Source organism: Xenopus laevis, chromosome 1L (genome assembly GCF_017654675.1).
Source record: "Xenopus laevis strain J_2021 chromosome 1L, Xenopus_laevis_v10.1, whole genome shotgun sequence".
Classification (NCBI taxonomy): domain Eukaryota; kingdom Metazoa; phylum Chordata; class Amphibia; order Anura; family Pipidae; genus Xenopus; species Xenopus laevis.
Window position 1 is genome coordinate 188,770,910 of NC_054371.1, and position 19,963 is coordinate 188,790,872.

At 37.0% G+C, this 19,963-nt stretch overlaps 1 protein-coding gene across 1 annotated transcript in view; it reads right to left on the reverse strand.

Annotated features, from left to right (window-relative positions):
- Positions 1–10,827: 10,827 nt before the first annotated feature.
- The window catches only part of man2a1.L (mannosidase, alpha, class 2A, member 1 L homeolog), a 66,026-nt gene continuing 56,890 nt past the window's right edge, over positions 10,828–19,963 (reverse strand). The window contains exons 19-22 of the mRNA XM_018264423.2: positions 17,204–17,337; positions 16,598–16,792; positions 12,517–12,627; positions 10,828–11,304 (exon numbers count right to left, since the gene is read on the reverse strand). Of these exons, the coding sequence (XP_018119912.1) occupies positions 11,152–11,304; positions 12,517–12,627; positions 16,598–16,792; positions 17,204–17,337 (593 nt within the window). The 3' untranslated portion in view covers positions 10,828–11,151. The remainder of the gene's footprint in view (positions 11,305–12,516; positions 12,628–16,597; positions 16,793–17,203; positions 17,338–19,963) is intronic.

Consider the following 19,963-nt stretch of genomic DNA (forward strand, 5'->3'; position numbering starts at 1 on the left):
TATTTATTTTTTTTTTTAAAAAAAAACTCTAATAGATTTTGAATAACTCCCTAGTCAAATTTGACAGTTTTGACCATGAAAAAAAATTCGAAAATTTTAATTTTCAATTCGACCCTTGATAAATCTGCCCCTTAGCAATGGGAAGAGCTCCTTCCTTAGAGTTCATTCTCTTTCTTTACATAAATACTGCCTCTCCTCCTGAATCAGCTGGAAGAATGGCAGTGACCCATTTTTTTTTTTAAAATGAAGACATAAAAAGCATGTTTTCAAAGCAAACCACAATTATTTGCCTTATGTCCAACACAGGCGCTTCTTGCCCTCTTTGGTAGTCTCTGACATCTGGAATCACTCTGTACTAACATTGACTGTTAATTAAATTGCATGAAATATAATACATCACGCTGGAGCTGTTACACCGTTATGCATATGTACAACATGCTCATACTAATGGGAAAGCCATATTGATTACCAGGGATATTTATTTATGAGAAAAGCAGCACAAGGTCTGTGCAAGTAGAATATGTTTTCTGTAGAGAGTGTCGTTTTCCTTCATGCTTATTATTTCCTAACAGCCAATGGTTGTAACTTTAAGTGCAAACCGATAAATGAGCGTTTAATTTTATTTCAGCAGCTTAAAGTCAATTAACATCCATAAAACTGACTGCATGATTGCACATTACAGCATGGAACCACTTTATTTCTAACATTTTGTGTGTTTGATGTAATATAAATGCAGAAAATATATGTGTCTAATAAAAGTTACAGATACATATACTGCAGTAATGTTCCTGCAATAAACACTAGATAGACACTGCTCTACAGCTGTAAATGTATTTCGTCTGGAAGAAACCAATTTTTTTTTAGAAGTGGGTTGTGCTGCTCCTACTTGAGAAGCATTTGCGCTGAGCATGGAAATGAAACTAGAATGAGTAGAAAATGCGTGTGTGCAAATATTCATTACTTTTAGAAGGGACAAAGAGAAACCATTAAAGGAAAACTATACCCCCAAAATGAACACTTAAGCAACAGATAGTTTACATCATATTAAGTGGCATATTAAAGAATCTTACCAAACTGGTCTATATATTTAAGTAAATCTTACCCTTACATCTCTTGCCTTGAACCACCATTTTGTGATGGTTTCTGTGCTGTCTCAGAGATCACCTGACCAGAAATACTACAACTCTAACTGTAACAGGAAGAAGAGTTGAAGCAAAAGACACAACTCTGTCTATTAATTGACTCATGTGACCTAACAAGTATGGTTTGTTGGTATGTTTGTGTGCACCGTGAATCATACGATCCCAGGGGACGGCCCTTATTTTTTAAAATGGCAATATTTATGATTACCCAATGGCACATACTACTAAAAAAGTATATTATTATGATAATGATATATTTACATGAATCAGGATTTTACATATGAACTGTTTTATGCAATATCTTTTTATAGAGACCTACATTGTTTGGGGGTATAGTTCTCCTTTAAAATGTTAGTGGTTTGAGAGTTAAAGGAACAGTAACAGCAAAAATGAAAATGTTTAAAATGAATGGCAATACAATGGACGGCTGCTCTGCGCTGGTACAACTGGGGTGTTTGTTTCGGAAGCACAACAATATTTTATATAAACAAGCTGCTGTGTAGCCATGGAGCAAACATTCAAACAAAGGATACACAGTAGATAACAGATACTTTATGTAGAATTAATTGTATACTACAAAGTGTATCTGTTATCTGAGCTGTGTGTCCAGTGCCTTTTCTCCTTTTTTTAACTTTGGGTGGCTGCCCCTATGGATACAAAATAGCCTTGGGGCAGCCATACACTGCTATGGCAAAGTAGCAAAGCAAGTACAGATGCCACACTGCAAGAGTCTTTGGTACTTACTTTAACCCCCTTGACTGATACTGTAGACCAGGGCAGTTCCTACTGTTTCTGTGCAGAATTATCAGAATGCTTGACGGTTACTGCATGGATTGCTTGCTCTTAGCCATCTTGTATCTAAACAAAGCCTACCTGGTCTATCTTAATGACCTGGTCCAAGATTTTATTTTTTTTGCAATCTGTATCATTATTAAAACATTTTTCTAAAGCACCAAAATATTTGCCAATTCTGTACAATAAAGGAGGGTATTCATTAGGGATGCACCGAATCCAATGGTTATTATCCAAAAGGTAAAAAGGACCCTGCCCATGAGCTTTACAAGCCTGATCTGGTATTTATACTCAACCCCTCTTTTTCCTCTGGTATTTTACTCTAAATATTTCAGTACAGGTATGGAAAAGCTCCAGATTACTGGGAAGGCTGTCTCCCATGGACCAAATTTTAATCAAATAATTAATATTCTGCAATAATAACACAGTATCTTGTACTTGATCCCAAATTAGATAATTAATCCTTATTGGAGGCAAACAGTCCTATTGGGTTTATTTAAATGTTTTAATAATTTAATAATTTTTTAGCAGCCTTTATGGTATGGAGATCCAAATTACCCAACAATCTCTTATCCAGAAAACAACAGGTCCCATAACTGTTTTAAATACATTTGTATATCAAATCTTTCAAGATTTGATCTCCATAAATATATTTCAGCCAAAATATGCTATTTGATACAGATTCTGGTATTTGCTCTGGTATAATCCTCATGTTCTGTTAATTATTTTTTTTTTTAAAGTTAAATTCTTGTTTTAACCGATCGGCTTTCCTTTTCAGTTTTAAGCTGGCCATAGACATACAGATATAATCGTGCAAATCCTTGATTCGTATGATGTGTGAAGTGTGAACTTTTTTCATGCCACGGAGATCGGTCGTTCAGTCGATCGTTCAGGTTAAAAGATTTCTGTCGGCTGCCGATAATATCTCTGCATGTATTGCCGATCGGACGATTTTCAGTGGGAGACTGTCACCAGCTTTTGTCAGACATAAACTTTCGCATGATTGCTGTCAGGAGCAGAACATCGGCTGATCTGTTCTTTTACTACTTTATTTAAACTGAAGGTTAGTGGCAGGTTGGGAGATGGGGAAGTCCGTTCGTTCGTCTGATATTGCCGGTAAACCTGCAATCTATGGCCACCTTTACATTAGATTTCCTAAAATAACAATCCTGTGCAAATCTCAATTAACCTTGCCCTTAATTCTGAAACTACTCTTCTACATTATTTAATCTGGCTTCATTCTCTGTCAGCATCAATTTCTTTTCCTTTATTAAGCCCTTTGACGATATGGATTCTCACTTCTGATTAAATCATTCCATGGCACTTTGAATAACATGGCAGCTGAGATGTATTTTGGACTTCTGGAATAACATTTGCTTTAAATAGTTTGTCAAACTCTAACTCCTGCTTTCATCTCAACTGCTGCAATTGAACATTTCTATATTCCTTACGATGACCCTTCACATCCCCCTCCTTGGTTGATTTAAATGTTTCAACAGAAGAATACACCTCTTGCAAATACAAATCCCAAATCATACCTATCAATATGAAATTAACCCCCATAGTAATAAATGGGAGTATTTGTTCTCAGAGATCCTGGGGACTTGCACAAACTGTTGCACTTTCACAGAACTTCAGAAACAAGCTTTTGACTTGGATGAGAGATTCAGAGCATGAGGGTGTGCTTAACAATCAACAAGAGCAAGGGCTCTTACTGACCAACTTTTTGTCTTTTGTTCCCCTGTGGTGGGTTATTTCATAGGTTCCACTGCAAGGGAATTCATGCTTTAACACAGCCGATTCTATCCTATAGTTCCTGTTCTCACTGGGATGCACTGAACGACTGAACGCAGGATGAAAGCAACTGAAATGAAAAATTATTTCAGAAAACCAGATGAAGTGATGTATATTAATAAAATTTTAGAGGCAGTGTTGAAAAACGCAGTTATAATGAGCAGGTGAGGTTACTGATAAAGCTAGGATTCTTCAGAGTGGGGACAGTTTCCCAGGCCAAAATAGTAGGATATTTTAGTAAGGTGACTATATAAATAAGCAAGTAAGATATATAGGTAGGGTTAGCACCTTTTGGAATAGAAAGTTTCGGGCATGGGGCAGTGACATCCAGTGAGAAGGCTTGTCAAGTCAGGGGGCAATACTATGATACAGTGATGGGCTGATCACCGCATTGGTCACTGAAGACCATGTCCAGATTTCCCAATTTGGAAAACCAGGCAGGCATCTTTGATCCAGATAGCACTAAAAACCACTAAAAACCAGGCTCTCTGTTCAAAAATGGAAACATATATAGGCCATAAATACTGAGGCATGAGTATAGAATGATTAAATCCTAAACATATATTCTGAAATCTTAAGAGTATAAAGAGGCCAAGGATATCCTGTAAATTATACTAATTAGCAATGACATATTGATGACATTTCACATGACAGTATTTAAAACAAATAACGGTTCCCCCTGTTGTAAAATATGACTGTCATCTCGGAGTTCTATCACCTGTATAAAAGTACTTGGCCTTCGGTCTTGTTTTTGGAGACATTTATTCCTTATATTTTATGATAGAGGTTAAATTATACTCTATATATATATATGAGGAAAGCCTGAAACGTTGCTGTATTTCGTGCTGTATTTCGTCTGAATAAAGCCCTTGAAATAAAGGCTTTTTAAGAAAATTCCTGCTGGGTGCTGTCTATTTATGCAAAGAGGTTAAATTATACTCTATATACCGGTACATAAATAAATGTAAAGGTCTGTTGACCCTGTGTAATATAGAATCTTCATAAATTATTGTTTTTATTATGTAGGTTTTAATGTTGTGATCACTTTAAATAGAGCAAGATGTTTTGTAATTTCATTTAAAATACACATACCAGACCCAATTTAACTAGCAACTGTTATTTACATGCTAAACTATAGCATTAATTTGCATTAGTGAATACAATAGGCTTGTACAGATAACAACCCTTCCCACTTGTACATGGATATTAAAATCCAATTCCGTAGATACACGATAGCTTACTGGGGATACGCTTAAATGATGTGCTTTCAATGATAATACATCATTCTATAAGGATTAAACAGTTGAGAGCTACCTCTGGCATTCCTTACAGTGACATTAGGCTGCAAAAATGTGCATTTTCCCTGCAAGTTTAGCAGTCAGTCAGTTTAGTCATTGGGGGATATACTATTCTGTACGTGCTAAGCTGTTAACAAAAATATCGTACAAGTAATTCAAGAGTAGCTCATATATTAAAGGGCAACAGCAAAGTATTTTAATCACCTTATAAAATGTGTTAGAACTCAACTGTCAGAACTCATATTGTACACATTCCACATAATGGAAACCTTCATTATAATAAATCAACTATGATAAATATAATGACTAAGGGGGACAGAAAAATGTGGGCATAGCCCGTTTAAGTCCCATTAGTTTTGATATGTTGCTGACAAAGGAAAGCTATGATAGAAATATACATCATTTACTTTAATAGAAAGTCATAAGAGGAAAAGTACGCTTATTACCTGTTTCAGGTAATGTTTTATTTTAAGAGAGAATGATTCATTCAATAATCTTACATTAACCTAAAATATCAGCACGCTTGCTGTTGTAAATGCTGTTTTGACATTCAATGTACTATAGGCATAAATATAATCTTTAACCCAGTCTATGTCCATGTAATGGTTTTTACCCATGGGTGTCCTGGTGTAGTGAACTGCACTTTCAGTTTGGTTTGGAGTGGGCTGTGAAAGAACTGAAGTTTAGATTTTTACAATTCCTGTGTGATAAGAACTGTACTTTATACTCACCCTCATTCTGGGAAATCTAACTGTCTTCTTGCCATAACACAGGAAAGGGCTGCGGTTTGCCAGAAGGGAAACCATTAATCTATTTAAGCAAAAAACTTTACAACACCTGGAGAAAAGCCATTTCCCCCCTGAAACTACACTACTATTTGGCAAAAGTAAACAACTTCTAACCTTATCCCTTTAACCACTGACAAGAATTGTTGATCCTCAATTCACACACAATCTATTGCCGGCTATGAGATAAATGTGTTACCTGGCAAAGACTGGTGCCATCTGCAGCTAATGCAGGTGGCCCTAATACATAATAAATTTGTTATATAAAGACACTGAATTAAGATTCCTGGTTTGCCTAAAATGTTTTTGCTAAGAAACTTAGCCATGAAAAGAAGAAAATATCTGAACTACCGTATATACTCGAGTATAAGCAGAGTTTTTCAGCCCCCTAAATATGCTGAAAAACTCTACCTCGGCTTATACTCAGGTCAAGCGCAAAAACGGTCGTCGGCATCTAAGAATAGTCGCCGGCGTCCAAGAATAGTCTCCGAGAATGGTCGCTGGCATCCAAAAATGAGACGCCGGCACCTCCAATGGGAGCAGAAACCCACAATTTTTTGATTGAAACTTACCAGAAGCTGCTGCATTTCTCACCCTAGGCTTATATTCGAGTCAATAAGCTTTCCCAGTTTTTGGAGGTAAAATTAGGTACCTCGGCTTATACTCGGAACGGCTTATACTCGAGTATATACGGTATGTCTTAAAGTGATGTAAGTAAAATATCAGCAGTGCAGCACTTGGTAAAAGCGAAATTATTACCACTGAAACTGCAAGATCGCAAAAAAGATTTGACACAAATAATTTGCATATTTTATTTAAGATCATTCTGAAATTTTACATGGTTCCCAAAATATAGAAAAACCCTTAGAGAAAATATCAACACACACAAATCAGTTTTTAAGAAATGCCGAGACAAATGATAGCAAAGTACAATCAGACAATAGCGTTCTGTAACGACGGGAAAATAACATTCTCTTTTACACTTTTGAGTGCTGCAAAAAACCCAGAGTTCTCTCGTCTACTGGCAATATACAATTTGTAATTCAGGGAATGTTTCACAAGGCAACAGACTGATGATTTATGCAAGCAGAACATACTATCTATACCAGAGATTGCAATGTCATGGTTACAGTTACAACTCTGCACCAATAAAAGAAGATAAAATATACCCTTTTTAGACTTAGGTTTTGGAACTGACCTACTAACTATAAGCATGGAGAGATGGCTTCCATTGTAGGACAGGACTGCAAATAGCACCTTGGTGGTTTCTTTATTGTCAGATGGAGAATATCCTCACACAATACTGCAGCTGTCAATATATATATATATATATATATATATATATATATATATATATATATATATATATATACACACATGGAAAATGTATAAGAGGAATGTTCTTTATAAAAATATGTTTTGTATGCGTATGTCATTTATTTATTTTTTAAAAGAGAAATTAATTTGCTGGGAACAGTTTGCATTTTTTCAATTATACAGTTTGCTCACAAATACTAATGTGGCTGGAAAAGCTGGATGATACGAGGAGTCATTTACAAACTGCAAGTGCTGCTGTGGTCATGCAAAAATTCCATTTATTAAAAAGGTACATGTGCCAAAGCGGCTCATTGCATTTCTGTATCGGCAGCGCTGGTGTTGATACAGAAGTGCAAGGAGCAGCTTTCGGTGCAAGTACCTTTAAATTTAAGCAGCAGCTTTCGTTCGCAAGTACCTTTTTCCCCCAGCGAATTCAAGTGCATCCATCAACACAGGGAAACACAGGAGCTACTGTCATCTCTAAAAGCAGAGGTAGCGCCAGGGTTCACAAAGTGACCTGGATAAAACGACACAGAAAACTTGTGCCTAAAGAATCTGGTGCACAGAATTTTGATACAGAGCGGCAGAAGTGATGCCACCTGAACTTCCAGGGCAATTGTGTCAGATTTCCTTCCTCCAGGCTGCAATACCACTGGAATTATGGAGAAAAAATCCCTGCATTGTCAGAAAAATTACATGGCAGTTGCGTCCGAAATTGCCCTTTGCATAATGTGGATCCACAAGTAAATGACCCCTGTGGTTTCACCATGTCTCATTAAAGTTGAAGCACTGCTTGCTCCAAAGCAAAACATGCAGTTTCAAGTGCTCAGTAGTTTTCTTTTGTATTATATTAAGATGGCCTCATAGGCACTTTGGTAGCAGTCTTTTCTCAGGGTTTTTTAACATTTGATTTAAGCACATAGTTGCAGTCTGCATTTTGTTTCTTTGAAAGTTCTATGAATGTCTTTCTCTGCTAGCCAGAGAATGAATAATACACACTGCAGAGATATGGAGCAGGTGCAGCAACTCTGCAGGGTTAAGAAGAAGGTAATTAACAACGAAATTAGGACAAACGGAAAAGTGATTTTTGTAATCCAGTTATTTCTGCTAAGATGTACCGAGAGAGAGAAAGCTCCTTGCTGATAGGTGCTGTATGCAATGCCAATTGCTTCCTTGACTGACACTAACTGGAACATAAAATTAGGGGCATATTTATGAGCCCTAGAAGATCATGTGATTGTCCCACCCCCAGAAATGCAAAATGCAGAAATGAATATTTTTTTTCTTCCCTGTCAAGTTTTTGTACGAAAATAAAAAGTTGCCACGTAACCCTTAACTTTTGGGGCAGCCTATTGCAATTCTATAGAGACCCGCTGAAACCTGGTTAGATTTCCGCAGGGCTGTAATATATACGGATTACGAAATACATATCACAGCTGGTGTAAAAAGGCATTTTATCTGAGAACTACCAACTAAACTGGCAGTGTGTACAAGCCTCAAAGTTATAGTACTGTATTGCACAACAAACTGTCATATTAAGGATACACCAGTTGCCATTTTTTTTCCAGACTTTCATTATAAATTTTGTTGAATGCATGAACATTTCATCATTTTACAGTAGTAATGTCTCTTTCAATGTCCAAGCAGTATGGCAGCTTTCTTCACAGGTTACCTTGTCTGTATAGAGTTCATATTCGATAGAGGCATTAGCTAAATGCTACATAGGGCAAATGTATAGCTTAAGCATATATAGCAGGTGCAGGAAAACACAACTTAACAATCAATTTGTTTTAGTTGCCAATTTCTACAGAAAATGAAGAAACATTGCTATAAAGCCTCTATCAGATAAAAGAGGTACAAAATTTTTCTATTTACATGTTATATATTTGTATGTCCCCTACTGTATGTGTATGATGCCAACTATATCATCCACTATATCATTAAGAGAATAAGGAGGCAGCAGCGCTAAGCCGTGTGTTGGTGCATTCTGCCATTATGCTTAATACAGGAACATGTCTGTATCCCTTAAACAAAGAAAGGGAATTGAGTTTAAATATTTGCTTAAAACATAGTCATATCATAATCATGTTTCTGGCACATAATACGCAATACTTCTGGATATACTGTAACTGCAGCCTCCTTGGCATTTTCCAAAACAAAACGTCCGATTTTGACTCTTACCATGGATAAACCAGCACATATGATTTGCACATTCAACAAGTCACAAGGATACAGTGCTATATTTATATATATATTATACAAATTTCATGTAGGAAGATTTACGGTAGATCAACCATGTTGAATTTCGCGATGTAACAAAAAAAAAAAAATTACAAAATGTCTGATAGAAACAAACTCTTCAGAAAAATGTTCAATATTCAATTAAAAATAGTAAGAAATGTAAAAAATAAGGCACATTTTCATTTAGGTAATTTAGGAAATAAAAAAATACAAACACCTTTCTGATTATAATTTCACTAACCTTTGAAAGTTTATGGAATACAGTAATTGCACATATCCCAAATGGTCAACTAAACACTATATTGCTCAACAGGCAAGTACTTGAGCTAATTAACAATACATTTGCAGGTATAACTTACGTTAAATTATCAGAGGGGAAAAAGGAAACATTTGAAGTGAATAAACATTTTTTGGCCTCTTTTTCAGATGAAAGTTGCTTGCTGTACGTGTGTGTGTATATACATTGATAATATATATATATATATATATATATATATATATATATATATATATATATATATATATATATATATATATATATATATATATATATATATATATATATATATATATATATATACACATACACATACCCACATACATATATACAGGAGAGCCCCAGATGGTAACTATATCTATATATAGACCAGCAACACCAGTGAAAATATGTATCCGACGTGACGTTTCGGTCCAAAACGTCACGTCGGATACATATGCAATAACACTTTTTCAACTACATGCAAAATCCTGGTGTTGCTGGTCTTTCTTTCTATATATATTTTCTTTACCATGCACCCAGGTATTGTTTCAAAACGGAGTGCTGTTCGGTCAAATTCTTCTGCCCGGCCGAACCGCACCCTAATTTGCATATGCAAATTAGAGGCGGGGAGGGAAGTTGCGTGACAAAGAAGTCAAAAAAATTTTCCCTTCCCACCACTAATTTTCATAATTAGGGTTCGGATTCAGTATTCGGCAGAATCTTTCACGAAGGATTCGGGGGTTCGGCCGAATCCAAAATTTATGTTTGCACAAGACCTGCTGTACTTCACTGGACTATATATATATATATATATATATATATATATAGAGATATAGATATACACACACACACACACTCAAGAGCCATGAATATCCTGTAAATGGTATCCTTATACAGTATATATAGCGCTAAGTGACGTCTTCAGTTATAATCAGTGTTTGAAGATGTAATTTGTCACATGACTCACTGAAATGTTATATAAAAAATAATGTACCAGAGATGTAAAAATATAAGGATAATGAATGTCACCTCGGAGTTCCATGACCCATGCATAAGTGTTTGGCCTTAGGCATTTATATGTTCATAGAACTCCTTGGTGAGTTATAATATCCTTTTATTTTACAATAGGGAGTACTTTCTCTCTCTTTATATATTATTGTGCATATATATATATATATATATATATATATATATATATATATATATATATATATATATATATATATATATATATATATATATATATATATATACGTATGTATGTGGGTGTATATTTCTTCTCTCTCAAGTGAACAAAAAGAGCCAAAGCAAATAGAAAAGGAAATCATGAATGGATTAAACCTGAGATTTTAGAAATGGTTCTATATTGAACATATGAAATAAGCCTATAAAATGGCTTTTTGGAGGTGCTGGCCATCAGTGCACAGAATGGAGACTCTCACAGTGTCCAGAAGCTGGGCTGGGAATGCGCTTCCTTATTGCATGTTAAACAAAAGAGATGCCATTGTGGCCAAGAGCAGAGTTCACCTCAGTTTAATTCTGAATGTATTTATGTCCATGGGGCTGATCCTGATTTCAGTTGTGTTTTTGGAATTAGAAGAGGAATACATCAAGGATAAAGAGGACGGAATTAAACTTTCAATGCTGAATCCATTAAAAAGTTGACGGAGTGAAATCTGAAAATATAGAAGATGTTGCTGTTATTTATTGCCTCAATTTGCATTTCTTTCAAACATTTACAATCAAAGGTCTTTGTTTTCTCTACAGACTATGGGATCTATTGTCTGCAAAGCTTGGGACCTTGGGTTTGCCGATATCTGTATATTTAGGATATCTCGTCTCGTCTTCAGATATAAGATCCCATACATGGGTTTATACCAATATAGAATGATATTACCCAAAATTTGCTTTTTGCTTAAATACATTTTTAAACTGTGATTAATTGAGTTTTAGGGGTATATTTATCAAGGGTCGAATTTAGAGTTTATGGCAGTTTATAAAAAACACCAATCACCCGGGTGGCGAGTTCTTTTAAACAGAAGAGAAGCATCATGGGCTTGGGTAAAAATAAAGTGATTATATTCTCTGGGGGTGCATATCACATTAGCAGACCCCAATAAAATGTACTTTCCTTTACTTCGTTCCTTAAACTTTAATGTCTTCTTAAACATTGTGCCCAGGGTTGTTTCTCTTAGGAAGGGAGTAACTTATTCCAGAAGGAGACACATTTCCAATACAAGAGTATTGCTTTTTGTACATATTACTGTTAAGGCCCAGGAAACATAAATTAATAGGGGAGGGCAGTATTCCCTTTAGTATATTCCACTGCTCTCCAAAACCTTTGGATTTAGGGGAATTCCCCGGATATGTGGACACTTGGAAAAAAGATCAGACAACTTCATATTTTGGACAGTCTATACAAGGTAAACGATTACCCCGTTTATGAATTTGACTTATCAGATACCAAGCCAACATGCTCAGTTGTGCTATTAACACTAGGGCCATCAAATCATCTAGTCTAGAAATGGAAATACTCCACTTCTGTTTGATACCAGCAAGATTCTGCAACAGGATGATATATAAATAAGCCGTAACTTTTTAAAGATATCAGGCCTGTGGAGTTACATTTCAGTTTCTTATCATTCAATTGGTCCATTTAGAAAGTGGGAAGCAAATGCATTGTACAACTCAAAATGCGTTTGTGCAAAGTAAGCCAACTAAATCTATGGGCACTGAGCAAATCTTCAAATATATTTGGAAGGGTATCTGCCCTTCTAAAAATAGGGTATTGCTTTGATTTACTGTACTAGCTTAGTTTTAAAGTCTTAATAACAGAGAGAAAAAACAAATAATTTGCTGATTAGATAAATCATAGAGCATAGAAATACCTTTCCCTGAGTTGTTGAACATAGCAGTCCAAGGTCTTTGTTTGAGAATCTACAGTCAAATCCTTTCCTGTGAAGGATGAGTGCTGCTTCATCTGATGGAATAGGCCCCACCTTAGAGAAAGAATTCAATGAATACATCTATAAAAAATAGAAGTGCGCAACAGCAGCAAGCATCTAATGACAATGCAGACAGTCTACCACTGATCTAATATCATTCAGATTTCCTTATTAAATTGTAACCTCTCTCAATGTCTTATATCCAACTCAACATAATTTTTTGCTGTTATATGCTGGCCTGTATCAGTATGTTTTCGTTACACAGGACAATTAACTGCTACAGTATCTAATTATTTTCATTTTCTAGCAGGGTTACAGGGGTGGTTTACTTTTACTTTAACATTTAGGAAGTAAAGCTGACCATACACAAAGAGATCCGCTCGTCTTTTGATCTCGATCTTTCCCCTGATGTGCCCACCAACGGCAGGGCTATATCGGGGCATTCCGAACATTCGGCCCTAGGGCCGAATGACCGGATTACAACGAGGAGCAATGGGCTCTGACGGGTCGGTTGACGGAAATATTAAACATTCCCGATCGATATCGTGGCCAGATATTGATCGGGAAGACCTGTCAGAAGCTCCCATACACGGGCTGAATTGGTCTAAAGGGCCGATAGCGGCAGCTTTATCTGCCCGTGTATGGCCACCTTAATGCTCACCTACACAGAATTTACTACTGAACAATTTGTCTCAGAATATCAATGTCTGCATCATCCCAAAAGTTAAAGGGATACTGTCATGGGGAAAAACATTTTTTTCAAAATGAATTAGTTAATAGTGCTGCTCCAGCAGAATTCTGCATTGAAACCCATTTTAAAAAGAGCAAACAGATTTTTTTATATTCAATTTTGAAATCTGACATGGGGCTAGACATTTTGTCAATTTCCCAGCTGCCCCAAGTCATGTGACTTGTGCTCTGATAAACTTCAATCACTCTTTACTGCTGTACTGCAAGTTGGAGTGATATCACCCCCCCCTCCCTTTTCCCCCCAGCAACCAAACAAAAGAACAATGGGAAGGTAACCAGATAACAGCTCCCTAACACAAGATAACAGCTGCCTGGTAGATCTAAGAACAACACTCAATAGTAAAAACCCATGTCCCACTGAGACACATTCAGTTACATTGAGAAGGAAAAACAGCAGCCTGCAATAAAGCATTTCTCTCCTAAAGTGCAGGCACAAGTCACATGACCAGGGGCACCTGGGAAATTGACAAAATGTCTAGCCCCATGTCAGATTTCAAAATTGAATATAAAAAAAAATCTGTTTGCTCTTTGAGAAATGGATTTCAGTGCAGAATTCTGCTGGAGCAGCACTATTAACTGATTCATTTTGAAAAAAAAAAATGTTTTCCCATGACAGTATCCCTTTAATTTAAAGGTGAACTACCCCTTTAATAATTTGCTGAAATTGCAAACTGGAGAGCTGCTTAATAAAAAGCAAATAAATGCAAGATGTCTCAGAATAACACTCTCTACATCGTCCGAAAAGTTAATATAAAGGTGGACAACCCCTTTAAGGAAAAATGTTCTCTATCCATTAGGTTGCTTTGTTGTGATGCTTGCTAATGAGAAGTGTTCTGCAGTGATCTTTTCTGTTTGATTACTGCTATTAGGAATGCCATAGCCCTTAGGCTAAGGCCACACTAGGCGATAGCGCCGCGATTTGACTCGCGGCGACTTTTCGCCGCGACTTTTAAGCCGCAATCGCTGGGGAAACTTTTGCGCTGGCGTCTATGGGGAATCGCGAAAAATCGCCAGCGTAAAAACACACGCGGCGATCTTTTTTCTATTGTCGCTCGAAATCGCCTAGCGAGGCAATTTCGAGCGACAGTAGAGAAAAGATCGCCGCGTGTGTTTTTACGCTGGCGATTTTTCGCGATTCCCCATAGACGCCAGCGCAAAAGTTTCCCCAGCGATTGCGGCTTAAAAGTCGCGGCGAAAAGTCGCCGCGAGTCAAATCGCGGCGCTATCGCCTAGTGTGGCCTTAGCCTTACAAACTACAATAAAAGTGTAGCTCTGAATGGAAAAAAAAAGTCTACCACAACACAAAGCATAGCACAAAAATATACATTTGTATTGAGAACAAATGAGCTAATGTGGTATAAACATACATTTTACACAAGAATGAAATCGTTGCAGCTTTATACATATTGCCAGAAGGGTGTTCATAGCTGTATACAGACCCTCTCTAGCACCACTACCATCTTACTCTGCTCTCTAGGGAGACGGTAGATTTAATGCGCAATAGAGAATAGCTGATGTGTAAGCAAAAAATACAGTATGGACAGAGTGGTGTGATGATTAGTGTCAGAGAGGAGGTTCAGCTATATGAATTTTTATTGTAGATGATCAAAGTTTAGGAGCCAGAGATGAAATCTTCGTCACTTTGGCTCTTACAACTGGGATTTACCACTTCCTGATTACATGCATATACATGAAACTGCGGGGGGAAATGTGCAATTTGAATATTAAAGCTTAACCAAGTAAATATCTTGCACTTTCCCATGTCTGGCCTCGTCTTTTATTAGTTAATTTAGCTTAAAAGACCTAAATAAATAAAACAAAAAGGATTTCAGTGACAAAATCGATTATGTAGTTGCTGCTTTGTTGTTCGAATGTTTAAGTGAGACCAAGACTGCCGGGATTAGGAGCAGATTTGTGCACAGATGCAAAAGTTTGGCGATGCTCCCGATTTTCTCTTCTTCTGATGTAGACAGTGACATTAAGGGGCAGATTTATCAAGGGTCGGATTTCAAAGTAATGGTAGTTTTTTTGAACTCCCATAACGCCAGAAAATGTAAAGTTTGGTGATGCCTTTTATTGGCTAACTGAATAAGTAACAATTGCAGCTTTCGGAGCTCACAGGCCCCTTCTTCAGGCAAAATACAAATGAAAGGCTGGAAAGGCACATCATATATACACTGTTAGATCATTGAAAAGGGTTCATGGGCAATAAATGAGAAAGTTACAGATAGACAGAGATAATTTGTAGAGATAATAGGTGGGTTGTAAATAGTCCAGGGGTCTGGATTCAGTCAGGTCAGATAGCTTAAACTAGACCAAGACAGAATAGGGTAAAAGGTATCACCAAACTTTACATTTTCTGCATTTTTTCAATGGCTAAGACAGTACAACATCCCATAACTTCGAAATTCTAATAAAAATCCATCTTTTAAATGGGGGTCATTGACCCTGGAAACCAAAAAAAATATTTATTGTCAATTTGTATTCCTTAACTTTCTTTTCAGTCCCTGTTCAGTCTCTAATTCAAACCACTGCCTGGTTGCTAAGGAAAATAAGACCCTAGCAACTAAATAGCTGAAATTCCAAATTGGAGAGCTGCTGAACAAAAAGCCAAAAAATTAAAACCAATTGCAAATTGCCTCAGAATATCAATGTCTATGTCATACTAAAAGTTAATTTAAAGGAAAACAATACCCCCCAAACAATGTAGGTCTATAAAAGATATTGCATAACACAGGTCATATGTAAAACCCTGCTTCATGTAAATAAACCATTTTCACAATAATATACTTTTCTAGTAGTATGTTCCATTGGTAATCCTACATAGAAAATTGCCATTTTAAAAAATAAGGGCCACCCCCTGGGATCATACGATTCACTGTGCACACAAACTAATCAAACAAACTGTACTTCTTAGGTCATATGAGCCAATTAACAGACAGAGTTGTGTCTTTTGCTTCAACACTTCTTCCTGTTACAGTTAGAGCTGCAGTATTTCTGATCAGGTGATCTCTGAGGCAGCACACAGACCATCACAAAATGGTGGCTCAAGGCAAGATATGTAAAAGGGCAATATTCACTTAAATATATATACCAGTTTGGTAAGATTCTTTAATATGCCACTTAATTTGATATAAACTATCTGTTGCTTATGTATTCACTTTGGGGGTATAGTTTTCTTTTAAAGGTGAACAACCCCTTTAATGAATGCTGTCAGTGTAACATGTAAGTTATTGCATGGTCAATCACAGGCATTTAGGAGTGGAACACTTACGTTTGCTTGTATGGTCCGCAAATTAAGCAAGTGAACATCACAAGGCATTGATGACGTCAGAGGCAAAAAGGCATTAAGTAGCACTGGGGATCCTGAATCTGCAGTTACAGCCATCGGTATTACGGGATGATTTAAAAACAATGAAGTAATATGACTCAATATAGATGGGTAGCTAACTGGTTTTTCATCTTCTTTCTGTTTTAAGGTAATGTAAAACAAACAAACAAATAACAGTTACTAAAAATCAAACTTTAAGGAAAAAAAAAAGACAACTTTTTCACTCTGCACATGTGTTGGCTGGGGGCACTGAATAGGAAAGGACCTTAAGAAAAGGATCGCTCTGTGGTGTTCACTGAAAAGTACCCCAGGCTGGTGCAGTTAGCGTTATCCTGTGGGAATCAGGGAAGCAGCAATGCAAGGACAACTGTATGTGACTTATTTAGGGCCTTTCTGATATTACCTCTGTACGTTATTTTTTAGCACACACTATTCAACATGACTGTGAGCACCCTGTATAGCTAATAAATGAATATAAATGATAATAAATACAAGAATTAGTTATACTGTTAAATTTATTTAACAGAACGTTGGATCAACTAACTTTACCTCGTCTTTTCCAATTCTTTTCTCCAAAAGCAATCTGAACATATTTGATGTGATTTTGTTATCTTGAACGCCCTGGCCGAGACCACGGTTATCATCCTGCATCAGTCTTCTGTCCATGAAAACTTCTAGCTGACCTATGGAGCAAAAGAGCCAGTGTATAGTGTAATATGTAGCCTGCAAGCAATTCACTTTAGTAACACATTTATATTTACATTTTATTGATAGAGGAGACACCAACTAAAATCCAACCAAACAAATGCAAGCACTATGCTAGGGTTATGTTGCACAAATAAAGTGCCATCTCTGCTCAATGTAAATACTTCTATAGGTTTCCAAGAAACACGCAACACATCAGACTGCTCCAACTGGTAAAAGGCACAATGTCTGCTAAATTGGTCAGCTACAGAAAAAAACTTGAAATTGATTGAACGGGGATTGATCAGTAATACAGACTTTAGTTACGATACAAAACAATGTTTTGAATCAAAATCAAAACCAAAACCAGTTTGTAGCAGATTTTACATTAAACCAATGCTAGGGACAATGTTATTATGTGCTGTACAGTTGTTCAATGAGCAACATATGATGCAAAAAATTAACGCTTGTTTTGAGGGGAAGCCGGTTACCCCCCCAAAAAAGTACGTTTTTTTTCAGCCTATCTTTCAACAATTTTTTTAGGGAGTCCTATCTAATCTATTGCACTTCGCCTGGTGAAGGCAAGTCTGGCGCAAGAGGTAACGTTCAGTAAAATCCGCATCTTCGTGAATTTGCATGGTTATGTCCATTCGTCAGAGTGCAACTTCGCCAAGCGTTAGGGAGCGAAGTACCGCAAGAGTCTATCTCCTTCGATAGCAAAGATACACCATTGACCGTTAGTAAATAGGTGATGTACCGTAATGATGTCACTCTGGCAAATTTTCGCCTTCGTTAGTAACTTTGCCCTTTAGTAAATTTGCCCCCTTATATTTTCGGCGGCAGTCGCGTGACGCCATCGCATGGGCACAGTCATCTTGGATGCAGCGCCGCCGGAGATGGGATCGCCACCGGGCGCTCCTGACACTGCCTTGCAGGGATCTTGAGTTCGATGTGGTCTACATCAGTGTGTATTCCTTCCACAGTCAAAGATACAGGCAGGTTAAATGGCGTCTGATGAAACTGACCCTGGGGTGTGTTCAGTGAATGTGAAGGGACCTTTGACTGCAAGCTCCATTAGGTCAGGAACTGGTGTGAACAATAAACTATCTGTACAAGGCGCTGAATAACATTTGGGTACTAAATAAAAAGAGAATGAAGTGAAAATTTCCTTTTAGCTGCTCTAACGAGTGGGAATGTAATCTCTTATCCACAGGTTTTAATGAATCCATGTGTATAAGCTGGGCAAAGGTTTATGGAAAATTTGAATGGTTGATAAACTTGATTGTGGCTGTTTAACAACACATTCTGAATAAAGCACTTCTCAGATGCGCGATTACCCTAGTTTTAGTCAACAAGAGACTCACTAGTAATGTGGAGCTGCTCACTGCAGGTTGTTGCAGCTAAAGCTTATCATTTCATTGGCGGGATAAGTGTTTACAGAACCTGCCCTTGTCCGATGTTTGCTGAGGGGGTGGGGGCATCACTTCTCAACCTCAGGTCAGGTGGAGTCGAGTCAAGTCAGAGTGAGAGCGGGTTGGAAAATTTCCAACACACAACCAATTAAATTTTTTCAATATTCAGTATATTTTCCCTTTGATACACATGTTCATTACAACCAGTCTTACTACTGATCTCCCAGTTACAAAAACGGTTACTCCATTTCACCTGAATTTAAGCAGTTTAACATTCTGGTTTATATGTATGCATTTACCAGTAACAAAACCTCAAAATCTCCCCGTATCCACTTTTGGAATTGGCTAATGATTTCTAGTTGTCCTTCTGCATTTCTTCTTCAAGTACTCACCCTCAGATACTTCTTGGGCATAAAATCCCTCATGCACATATGTTGCTTTCTATATAAATTGTCAGTACTGGAGACTGTGGCCCATGAAGCACTGAAGCTCTCTGCACCTAGGGGGTTATTTACTAAAATCCAAATTTCTCATAATATTAATAAAAAAAAAAGCTCAACCAAACTCTCATGCCCGATTTTAGCTAATTTATTTAAAAACACTATTTAATTGGATCGTGAAAAAACTCCTTTTTCTCTTTTCTCTTCTCTTTTTCTGATTTTTTTTCCGAAAACCCTGAAAAAGTCAGATTTTTGGGCTTAACTAAGCACAGACCACGACAACTTCAAATTGGTATAGGCGCCTCACCCATTTACTTATACAGGACCTCAACAGGTCTGAGATGGCGGATTTTCGGATTCTGGCTTTTTGCAGCATCGGGGTATAATAAATCTAGGTTTTTTTACCAGTAAAATTTCGCATTTTCTAGTGAAATAAACTAGAATTTTTGGAGATTTCACAACTCGACCTTTAATAAATAACCCCCTAGAATGAAGGTCCCCCACCTTTTTTTAACCTATAAGCAACATACAGATGTAAAAAGAGTTGGGGAGCAACACAAACATGAAAACTGCTGATATTTGGTAGCCCCTAAGTGAACTCTCAGCCTACAGGAGGCTCTGTTTGGAAGTACATCTGGTTTTATGCAACCAAAACTTGCCTCCAAGTCAGGAATTGAAAAATAAGCATCTGCTTTGAGGCTGCTGGGAGCAACATCCAAGGAGTTGAGCAACATGAGAGTTCAAAGGGCTGGACTATTCTACTGTCTGGGCAC